At 47.1% G+C, this 11,974-nt stretch overlaps 1 protein-coding gene across 1 annotated transcript; it reads right to left on the bottom strand.

Annotated features, from left to right (window-relative positions):
* Nucleotides 1–331: 331 nt before the first annotated feature.
* Nucleotides 332–9,900, bottom strand: VPS26B (VPS26, retromer complex component B). The gene is made up of 6 exons (XM_019546896.1): nucleotides 9,885–9,900; nucleotides 8,397–8,637; nucleotides 6,131–6,295; nucleotides 5,197–5,372; nucleotides 4,388–4,530; nucleotides 332–3,771 (listed from the first exon to the last, which is right to left on the bottom strand). Exons 1-6 carry the CDS (start codon nucleotides 9,898–9,900, stop codon nucleotides 3,625–3,627), a joined length of 888 nt encoding a protein of 295 aa, XP_019402441.1. The 3' UTR covers nucleotides 332–3,624.
* Nucleotides 9,901–11,974: the final 2,074 nt, after the last annotated feature.

Below are 11,974 nucleotides of genomic sequence, written 5' to 3'. Positions count from 1 at the left end.
TTAATGGTCTGTAGAGCTTTAAAACAGAGGCAAAGTGGAACCCTCATGCTGATCTAGTGACCAGAGTTAATTACTTTAGTAAAGGACTTGCTCTTCATCCTACAAAAGTAGGGCCAAAGGAAAAAGAACAAGTATCTGGGCTATCGTAGCTGCACCAACCACCATGGCTTAAAGCTGGCTAGCTACTTTTCCTATCAGTACCGCTGCTGACACCTGTAGAGGCACTCAAAACCACGTTGTCTATCCTGCAAAAAGGTGCCAGGTAAGTGACCCGTGCATAGAAAAGTAGAAGAGTTCAGTGCTGCAATACAAATCCAGTCAGACGAACTTGTGCACAGCATTTGAAAGCCCAGGATGGCCTTTTAATCAGAGAGACATAAACCAAATTTCAAAATACAGTCATTGAAAAGACAACGAATTAAGAACCATGTAAACACGGCAGAGGCTTAATTACAAGTTGCACTGCTTGGTTCAGTGCCTACACACCCTGCACTCCTTGCCCCCTTCCCCCCCCCCCAGTGCAAATCTCCACCTGGAAAAGGAACAACCGAAGCACCACCTACCACCTCCCCAGCGTGGGGTTTGCCTAAACACTGTAGTGCCCCTTCTCTCACTTAACTCCCTCTTCTGTAGTGTCTTGTACTGGCCTTGTATGTTAACATTGCTACTCCTGAGAGGCTTCCAGCTTTGTCCTCAGGAGATGAGATCCTACGTACCCAGCAAAGTGGGCAAACTGGAAAGCAGGTCAAGTGATCAAATCAGAAAAAAGGTAAAACAAAGGGGGGAGGGGGGGAAGACTTGGAATTCTGGTCTTACAACCCGGGAGACAGGTGGGGGCAAAGGAAAGACAGCAGAAAAAACACGCTTGGTCATGCATCTTCTCCAGCCGTGATGAGCAAACACCTCTGAAACTCTCCCTGCTAAACCACCCCTCCCACCCAAAAATATAGAATCACCACGTGCAACTTGAGACCAAATTCTCACCATTTGCTACCGCGTTTCAACAGTAAGTAAACTCACCTAATCCACAGACAACTTCATCCACTGAGCTCTCTCAGCACAATGCATACTACGACCAAGAGCAGCAAGCAAAAAGAGGATGGTTTTGGGGCTGGGTAAGAGTGAGGTAAAGAGGGAGGGTCAGGGTTTTAAATAGCTTAAATTTAAAATAATTGCTGTGCTTGCCTCAGTCTGCTACCCCAAGTGGCTCCCAAAGGGAGTATCACCTGATCCCAACTCATTATGCATTACCACAGCGTGCCTTTATCCCTCCCCAGGGGCCAGAGCTCATTAAATTAGTGTCAGGAGGAATGACAAGTTCCTTGGGTACACAAGTCCCAAAGCATGCTGCTGTCTCCTTTCCTGATGTAATAAGACAGTTGCCCATACAAGTCTCCAGTTCAGGCTGAGAAAAGAGACCATAGTTCCAGCCCAGAGCACAGACTTCTCATGGAAAGAGGCAGAGTAAGCCACACACCTTCACTACTACAGAGCAGAACATGGCATGACACTATAGTTCACAGCAGAAAAGAGGCAATTAGTGTCCTCTGCAACAGGGCAGGACTCTCCAGCTAGGTTAAGAACCATAGTCCTACGCATGATGGATGAGTGAAAAATAACTCACTTTGGCAAGCAGAACACACATGTATCACTGAACTACAGCAGCTTTCTTACTACATAAAGATCTCCCCCTCCCACCCAGATCCCACACTCCCCACAACAGGCACAGTGGCACTGTCTGACAAATTGAGGTTGAAGATGTTTTAACTTCCCAGCAGCAAGAACACAGTTCTGTATCCAACCGGCAGACAGTGACAGAACAAATTCTGGATTCAAAACCAAGCCAGGCAGAGCCCCAGTGAGCTACAAAACTACAGGGGAAGTCATCAGTGCAGATCCCATTTGAGGGAACTAATGTCCCAGAATTTAGTTCAGGTTTTCATGTCCTTCTGCTGGAAGACAGCTATAATACCTGCTTCCTGGAAGGGCATCTCAAAAGGATGGCTATTTTCCAAATGCAGTCAATCAAGTTTAAAAAGCCACTTCAGATTTACAGGAGGACTTAATCTCTGCCACAAACTCTCTCACAATGCAGCAGCCCTCCCAAAGTTAAATGGAATTTGAGAGCAAGAGGCATCCTCTGACATGATCCTCAGCTAGCAGGCCCAAAAGACAGTCCCACTCATTCTCATCAGGCCTCCATCACTCATCTGCGTAGAAGCAGACACTGACCACTGATTTGTTGTGACCTAATAGATGTAAAGGCCTCTACTTGAACAATGACATCCACGCTTGCTAGGAACAGCAACCCCCAGGCCCACAGTTCAAGGGAGCAGACAGCAAGCCTTTCAAGTGCAGGTGTTTAAACTTTGCAACCAGCATCCTCACCCTCCTCCACCCACTGTGAAATCTGTTCTCTCAACATGGAAGAGGTTTTGACCTCAGCACCCCGCCTAAGGCAAATCCTAAGGCTGAGCTCGGATAAATAAGACAAAGGGAGAACTAGACACAAAATGCTCTCACACAAGCAGCTTCTCGGGCAATGGCACCAATTCCTCAACCTCTTGCTCTGCAGCACTTTCCCTTGTACAAATTGAGTTGACTGCACTGCTTCCCATTTCAGCACACACAGCAGTACATGGAATCTGTTGTACTGTGATCTATCGCAGAGAGCACTTCCCAGGACTTAGATGTCCGAGGTTGGCTGTAATATGAGGACTCAGTTGTATCCAACAGCCTGAGCTTCCAAGGCAGACAATACCGACTCTGCTTTTTCAGCAATGAGCAGTTTCCCCCAGATTCACTATTCAGCTGCTCTGCTAGCTCGCATTCCCTCAGCCACTGCACTACCCAGCATCCACCACCCGTCAGCTGCCTGGGCGTTTTGTGTTTGACCTTCCACACCCCCTCAACAAGATGCTGCGTCCCAGAGCTCGGAAGAGAGGGACGCACCACCTGCTGTGCTCCCCAAGGCGACAGTTCTGCTCTAGTCACCAGGCTGATTCAACAATCGTTATATACCCATTTGCAGCAGGGAGTCCAGGAAAAGCGCGAAGGGGAAGAAAAAACAGGGACCAAAGAATTTATAACAGGCTACGCCTCCAGCTGAAACTGCTTCCTTCCCCACTTGCTCATTCGCACTCTTGTTGTACAGCTAAAATGCTGCCACACTCCCTCCTCCTCGCCGCACCAAGACTCCTAGATGGCAGCAAAATTCCACTCCACAACCAAAACCACATGCACAACACGGAGAAGAAATCCCATTTCCCTTCCATGCTCCCCCTTCCCTGCTGCCAGGCTGAAGGGGGTGGGAAGTGGGGGATGGGAGGTTTTGTGGCAAAGAGGAAGCCAGCCAGCTCCAAGACTCCTGCACATGTAAAAACAGGTGACCCCAGAGGAATGTAGTCAATTGGGGAGCACTAGGGTATGTTCAACTCTGTGCCATCATTGCTGTAGCTCATGTTGCCCCCTCCCCCACCCTACCCCCGTGGTCCTTTGAAGAAAGGAGTTAAGTCAAAAACGGATATTTATTGTCGTAAGTCTCTGAAATATCTTCTTTTCCCCTCACTGCTGCCACTGGCTCCAGAATCTCAGGTTCCGCAGCAGCCTCGTTCCATAGGTCTCTCACTGCCGGCTGTTGTTCTCTGCAGGTTGGCTGGGGGTCCTGGCCTCAGCATGGGAGGACGTCCCTTCAAACCGCTGAGAGGCGATGGCTGCCTGGTGGGACATGCTCTTTCTCACGATGTCTCCTTTTCGCCATAGCACCACCTCCTATGGAGGAGAGATAGCAAAACCTGTTAGGATTGTAGTAGCAATGGTGGCTCTACCCAGGAGCTCCTCAGCCTTGGATCCAAAGTGACAGAGCAGTAACTTGCATCTACCCCCAGTAAAGGACATGTCATGTGCTGGCATATTCCACTCTTGCCCCTTCAAGCTGTGAAAAACTATTACAGTTCCTAGGAAGGATCCCTCCCAATGCAGTGGATGGCCAGGTGGCAAAACTCCATGCAGAACAGGCCAGGCATATGAGGAGCAACCACTAGATGCTAGCTGTGTCCTAATATACAAGGCAGCGCCACCACAGTTAAGGAGAAGGACAGCAGCACCTGGCACAGAGCAAAGAATCAGTAACAACCAAGGGAGCTGCCTGTAGTAGGTCGTGCCCCCCATTAAGACCATTCCTTTAACTGGACACAAACACCTATCTGATCTAGTGTTTTCTAATGCATTCTCCACGCCCACCCTAGGCGGGACAGCTCTAGTGAGCACCACATGGGGCGCTGCCCAAAACTGACCTGTTGTGAGTTTTAAAGGACCTTTCTAGATGCCATGTTAAAAATTAGATGCAATCCTGCACCATGATGCAGCATCACTTCTGCCTTCTTACCTGCTGTTTGAAGTAGCGCCTTTCCTCTTCATCTATCAGCACCAGGTTGAGGTAATAACGCACCGAGAACTTCTTATTGATGTCCCTCATAGTTGGTGTCAGCTCGTAGCCCGCCAAGAAGAGTCTGATTGGAATGGACTCCCCTGCAGAGGACACCAGCACAATGAGATCAAACCACAACTCGCCAACTCTTGCAAGCCTTTCCCTCCCATTCTTCCAAAGTGTATTGCTGCTGATACAAGCCAAATGGCTTCATTCCCAGCGTAGTGGTTTATGTGCTTAGACCTTAGTAACATTATACCCCCTCCTTAACTGTAAGCCCAGGGACCCATCACCTACAACATTACAGCAGCAGGAAAGAGAGAATGGGATGATGCTTGCTATAGCGAGAGATGTGGCAACTCTGGAATAGAGTTACAAAGACACTACAAATTAATACCATCACCAAGGGCTTGGCACAGGGGACTTGTGGCAACAGGACACCACCTCTCAGCTTCACTTAGACTAAATTTGTGTCAGTAATGGCTCCAAGTCTATTCCTCTGCCAATCTGCAAAGAGACCGTCAGTCCCAGCCTCTCTGTGCCTTGATATCTCACATGTTGCAGAAGATTCATGTTTCTGGTATTTGACAAAGGTGCCTAAGATTCACGAATGTAACAGAAGGCATATTACTCTATAAGAAAATGGGAATTCAGCTGAAGACGCTATGGGATTCCTATGCAGTCCCACATTCCCAGTACTTGAGCAGCTCTGCTCCCCCAAAATTATAGAACAGAAACAAAAAAGAAACCCTCCCAACCCTCCAGACCTCTCACAGGGGCTCCATCCATGATCTCATATTTAGCTATTGTGTCATTCTCATGGTAAACGTTTGGTCCAGTCCCTGTTGTCTCTCTCTTGATGATATCGATCTCCATGTGTTTGATCTTGATCCGCACCAGCAGGAAGTAGATTTTTCCTACGATCACATCTTTCAAATGGTACCTGGAAGGGACAAGAAAGAGCACCATGGTCCATCTCACACCTGATATAGCGCAGGGCACAGACTGAAGAGCCAAGATGTGGTCAGATACTTCCATATATCTACACCATCACATCTCCACTCTAAACTTCACGGGAATCCCAAGCACCCAAACGGGCCTGCTTTAACTAACCAGGCTTTCATCCTCCAGTTCTCTTGGGAAACTGGCAAGTATGCATGGGATCATCAGAAAAAAAAACACGATGAGAGGTTTTGGATTTCAACAATGAAATCCAAGTCTGCTATATCAGCTATTTAGGTCATTTGCTACTAGCATGATTGATACCTTGCAGGAGAACCCTCAAGAACTGCCTGGGACGGATGCAAAAAAAACGTAGCTTACGAGGGTTAATTCTAACTTTTCTACCAGATTAACAATGACAGTCCCATATTTAATGGTATCATCTAGCAAACAGCAGCAGCTGTGTCTTGGGGGTACCTGAGAATACTGCCTTGCTCAGAACAACAGGAAGATTATGCCAGAGTAAAATAAACTGATGCATCAAATCTGCATCCCACATTCAGTATGTTGGGACAGATGGACCCATCTGCACTTCAAGGCCATGGTAGGTGGGCTGAGATTTGCAGCACATGGGAGGCTAGGAGGAATGACAGGTTCCCCTGACATAACATCTGCACATCTCATTGAATTAGCCAGCAGGTTGCACAGTGCCCCGCTTTCCAGGGAGCTCTAATCAGCAGGCAACCTTTGGACACTTACTTGGATTTGTTGTACTCAAACTCGATGTGCAGGCAATCCTCAATCCCCACCTCCATCTTGATAGAGGAATTGAGTTCTGGGTAAGTGCTGAGCGTGTGCACAACAATATCCATCTCCTTCACCACATCATTTAGCCTGCGGCTGACAGTAGCTCGGAGGAAATACCTGCAAGGAAACCCCTCACCTGTTAGAGCATGCACAGATGGCAGCAGATGCAGAAGCTCTGGAAGGAAGCATTAGGATAAGAAAAAGGAGATGGGGTGACATTTAAAAGCCAATCCCCCATGGTTTAGGGAGAGGTAAAAATCCTTCCTTACCCAGCTGACCTATTTTACAATGCTGTACACAGGCCAATTACAGTTAGACCTCATCACTGTAAGGCCGAGCAGCTGCCAAGTTACCTCCCCAAAGCATGAGATTTAATCACATTCCTTTCCACCTACATCGCTGTGGTACTGATCATGACGTTATCCAGCCTTTGCATCTGACTCAACAACTATTTTGCATTTACAAGGTATCTTTAAAATCTGTGTCTGAACTAGAATTTGTAATGTGTGAACCGCAAAGCAACAGCAAGGCATGTGTGTACATCTAGGGCGTGCTTAAAATAAGTAGGCCTGATTACAGGACCGTTGAAATGTATTTAGCCAAACCTGTCAAGAGACTGAAGTAGCAACATAATATTCATTTTATTGCCAAATAAATTTTTGAGAGCCACTAGAAATTTGGGGTTCTCTTGCCATTTAAACTATAACAGACCTGAATAAGACGACGCCTCATTCAGCTCTGGACACACAACAGAGGGACCATGACAAGCCATGTTTTGCCACTGAGCCCAATGCACAGCCTCAAGAATTGCACAACTGCTCAGAAAGCTGTCCCAGGAGGGAGATGAGTTCCATTATCTTTGCCCTAAGTGCTCATAATTTAGCATTCATCCCTGGCCAAATATCAGGCGTGAGCAAAATGAGCCTTCTGCCAGGACCAGCCCTGGCTAAAGTGTGCCTGGAAAAAAATCAAGTCACTGAAAGGAGAGGAGGTACAACTAAATTATGGAAAGCAAGGAAGAAGAAGGATGAACAGGGCTTCCCCTGTCATGTATTTGGCCTTTGCAGGAGACAACAGATATTCTTATGCAGTATTTAACTTTTCAATATGCCCCTGCCCGCACAGGCTTTAACAACCCAAGACGCAAGACTATACAGTGGTTCCCAAACAGAGAGCGACCCTCTTTCTTGGATCTGTAGAGCATAGTTTAACAACCTTTGCAGCAGGCCACTGGTCACTATGGTTCCCTTGCTTTACCTGTGACAGGTTAGGGTGTTGGGTCTTTGGTTGTGTGTTGGGCTTGCCTGTTGTTTTGCTAAGAGATTACACAATGGATCTGCACAGGATGGTATGGGTAGGGATGATCCTGCTGCATGCAGGAGGCTGGACTAGATGACCTACAGAGGTCCCTTCTAGCCCTACTTTTCTATGATTTTACAATTGTATGATGGGCTAAAGACACTCACGTGAATGGCAGCAATTCAGTTTAAAAGAGCCAGGTCAGGGAAGCACTGCATAACCCAGTGCTCATTATTTACTAAGTATCGATTAAAGGAAAATTGCCCTCAGAAACAGCCCTCTCGCTACTTTTCCAGTCATCATGCAGCATTAATTGGAATGAGCTGCCTCTTGCAGCTGGATATAGCATTTTACCAATACCTCCTTTAACTGCCTTCCTGCTGGGAAGCAGGCCGAGATATTGGGAAGCCTACTTCCTGCAGAAACTTATGAGAAGTCTGGCTAGCAGAGTTACGGTGAACTTCTGCAGGTAACAGAAAATTGTTAGTTTAAGAGCAGCTGCACTGCTTAAATTAGGCCCTTACACCCTCCAACACATCTGTATCTCCAAAAATGGATAATGCAGATGACCCCTTTGAAGTTCTCTGATTTCCCACAGCATGTAATGTGAGACTGATATCCCATGCTCAGAGTCTTCCTAATCACACTGTCAGAACAGCCAACTCTTTACAGGAATTTCAGCTGCCCCTTGCCTATTTAAGCCAGACTGTAGTTCTGTTTGTGCTCAACCATTTGACCCTCAGTCTGAGTCCCCAGACGCTCGTACTGCTAAAGTTAACTACTAGCCCCTGTACTTTTGATTAGGGTAAGTACAGTGCCAAGGCTCAAGCTGCAAGTCATGATAGTCTGACACTGCTTGAAAACTGTGTACAGCAAAAACAAATGGGACAGAAAAATACAACAGTGGTAGGAGACTCACCGTAACTTCACATTCTGCCCAGTGTAAGACTCATAAGGCTTTTCCACATGTGTGAATTCAAAGTCAAATGTCTGTGACTGAGTGAACTCGCCAGGACGGGCCAGGTCTTTCACCAGAGACACAAATTCATGGTGGTTCCCTCGGTCATAGTAGAGCTCTAGGAAGAAAAGATGATGGGTTAAGCAGTGCTGCTCAATGCCACATGAGAGGGTCAGCTGCAAGGATGGAACCACAGGGAAAACTCACGGTTGAAAGGAAACTCTCTGCTGCCAAGTGTCTCCCCAAGCTAGCCTTCACCACTGTTGTAGGAGAAGGTCTCTCAGGAAATCTTGCCCTTTCCATACAAAGGGTCACACTTCATCTTTCCATCTGGGCCAGACACCATAAGACAAACAAAAGTCTGAGGTAGTGCCACAATAATAGGCTGCCAGGGAAGGTCACTTTGACAGCCAGGAAAAACAAGGCCGTAACCTTGTTGTACATGCCCTTTGGTTCCACAGGTTTCTGCATCTTCTCTTCCTCCTAGTGCTGATGACACCAAGATGTGGGGAGAGGTAGGCATGCTCAAAGGGAGAGAGAGGCTGCAATTTGATTTAGACAGACTACAGAAGTGGGCGGATGATAACAGGATGGGGTTCAATGTAGATAACTGCAGGGTGCTGCACTTGGGAAGAAGGAATCCACAGCATACATACAAGCTGGGGAGCTCCCCCCTTGTGAGCACAGAGGCAGAAAGGGATCTTGGAGTCATTACTGACTCCAAGATGAACATGAGCTGGCAATTCCAGACCGCAGCCAGCAAAGCCAACTGCACCTTGTCGTGCATCCAAAGATGCATCTCAAGCCGGTCCAGAGAGGTGATACTTCCCCTCTATGCAACACTGGTCAGGCCAGAATTGGAGTACTGCGTCCAGTTCTGAACACCGCACTTTAAGAAGGATGTGGCCTGCCTTGAGAGGGTTCAGAGGAGGACTACCCACTTGGTTCGAGGGCAACAGGGCAGGCCCTACGAGGAGAGGCTGAGGGACCTGAACCTGTTCAGCCTCAGCAAGCGTAGGCTGAGGGGCGATTTGGTGACTGCCTACAAACTCATTACGGGAGCTCAGCAGCAAATAGGAAGGGCCCTATTCCCCCCAGCAGCACCTGGGATGATGAGGAAGAATGGCCAGAAGCTGATGGAGAATAGGTTCAGATTAGAGATTAGGAGGCACCATTTTCCTGTTAGGGCGGCTAGGATCTAGAACCAACTTCCTATGGAAGTGGTCCTTGGCTCCTACCTTGGGTAAATTCAAAAAGAGGTTGGACAAACACCTGTCTGGGGTCACGTGATCCCAACATGTACTCCTACCAGTGGCGGGGGTCAGCCTAGATGATCTGTTCTGGTCCCTTCTGACCCCAAACTACTATGAAACTAGTGCTAGCACCTCAGTGAAGAGGGTCCAGGCTCCAGGGGTCTTTTCTGCTTCTACCACTGGTTTGCAGCATTACCTGCACAGCTCCCCATGTTCATGCCTGTTCTCTCATTTGACAAACAAAGGCACCTATCCACCTCACTAAGTTTGGTCAGTTAGTGTGTTAAAATTTTGAGGATCCTCTGAAAGGATCATTATTCTGCAACTGCAAGATGGAGAATCTGGTAGCTCATGAGCTGATGTAAACTATGCAGCCTGCAAGTATGAGAACAGAACAGGCTGGCATCAAAAACAGAAGGCTTGTGAACATATCATTCTCATGAAAGCAGGCAGAGAGGATGAAGGTGGGAGTAAAGATGCCCCTGATCTCTCTACAGCTTTCCTATCCTTGGACACTAAAACAAACCAGAACATCTTGCTCAGCTTTACAGTGATGAGATCGAACTGTAATCAGCATACCCAGACAGCCAGCAAAAAAAGGACCCAACACAGCACCTACTGCCATCCCCTCTAATCCCTTCCTGCAGGGTCTCACATTCAAGGCTGAGGCACTGCAATTCTAGCCACAATGAAACAACAAGGCTTTTCCAGGAAGAGAAATACGAGTGAAAAAGAAGGGCTACAAAGCTTCCATCTGTCACTGCTCATTCCTAACAACGAAGGTTAAAACACCTGTGAGAGCAAAGGTGGCTCTGTTAGCTTCTGAAAAAAGGAAAAAAAACCCAAAACACTGACTCCGCACTTGGCCAGCATTCAGCATAAGACCCTGCAGAGTAAAGCGCAGCTAACAGTTTTTGCCAGTCACTGGTTCTGTCATGGATGTATTTCTGGCTAGGATGATATTAGGGGAGCACACTCTCAAACTACCTTTAAGAGACATAGGCAAATACTCTCCTGTTCCCTCCCCTTCCCTAGGACAGCTCTGACCAAGTAGAGCCCTATTTTAACATGGAAACAACCTAAAAATATCTATAGTCCCACTATATTATATTCCATCTAGAGCCTAGTTGACAGGCAGTTATGGTGCAACCCAGAACCTATACTCAGCTCCATGCTGTACACAAGGGTAAATGCAACCCTTCACTTGTTTTTGTACGTGAAGTACGACCCTTGGTGCTGTAATCACAGCTCTTTGGCAAAACTCACACCACCTTATTAAGCTAAAAGCATGACTAAGTCAGGATTTTCGATTAGCCTCCTACCAAGGTCAGCGCTGAGGCTGACCCTTGCTAACAGAGAAGACCTATAGGGTGGTTTTGGAGTTCAACCGAACCAAGATTTGGGAAACCTGGGCTCAGTTCCTTGCTCTGCTACACTGCATGCCCTCGGACAAGTCACTGATTCTCTCTCTGCCTCATTTTCCTTTCTGTAAATTACAGGATAACACTCCCTCTTTCCCAGCCTTTTGTCCAACTTATACATCTTTGCCTGGGAACACCTCTTACTTGTCTGTGCTGCACCCAGTACAATGAAGCCCTCATTCTGGCTAGGGCCACTGGGTATAAGTGAAGGGCAAATAAACAGAAGTAAAGTCGCCTCTCTCCACTAATGCACTTCCATGGCGAAAGGAGCCTGCTTGGTGAGGTGCTGGGAACACGTGTGACATACAAAGAGAAACGGATCATCTTACTATGCAAGGAAAGGCACCAATTGAATTCAAATGGGGAAAAAAAACAGGCTGCCAGTATACTAAGCTCTCAGTAACAGCTGAAAAAGGTCTGAAATTGACACTTGACAGACCTTTAAACAAGGAACTGAGGTTCTTTCATATTTAAGATGACATTAGCACTTCAAACAACAGAATAAACTGCAATCTGAGCTGTTCACCAAAGCCAGAATATTGCATTCCAATTTCTTTTTAAGACTTCCAACAGTTTTGTGATGATCACAGGACAGTTACTGCACAGAGACCAACATCCAAAACTACATCTGCACCCACATGCAACAGGAAGAAAACCACACCTGGATATCAACCAGAGAACCAGATACAGGGCTCCCAGATTCCCACCTCTGCCATAGATCCTCTCTGAGCCTAAGTAAGTCACATTGCTTCTCTTTGCCTCAGTGTCCCTCTTGGGAAAACAGGTTAATACTCACCTACCTCACAGGGTTGAGGGATCTTAAAATAGATTCAAATGATACAGCATGAGGCATTTTAAAATGGAA

The sequence above is a fragment of the Crocodylus porosus genome, unplaced genomic scaffold (assembly GCF_001723895.1).
Source record: "Crocodylus porosus isolate Cpor-Errol unplaced genomic scaffold, CroPor_comp1, whole genome shotgun sequence".
NCBI lineage: Eukaryota > Metazoa > Chordata > Crocodylia > Crocodylidae > Crocodylus > Crocodylus porosus.
The sequence above is the reverse complement of the archived record's forward strand: the minus strand, read 5'-3'. Positions and strand labels throughout refer to the sequence as shown.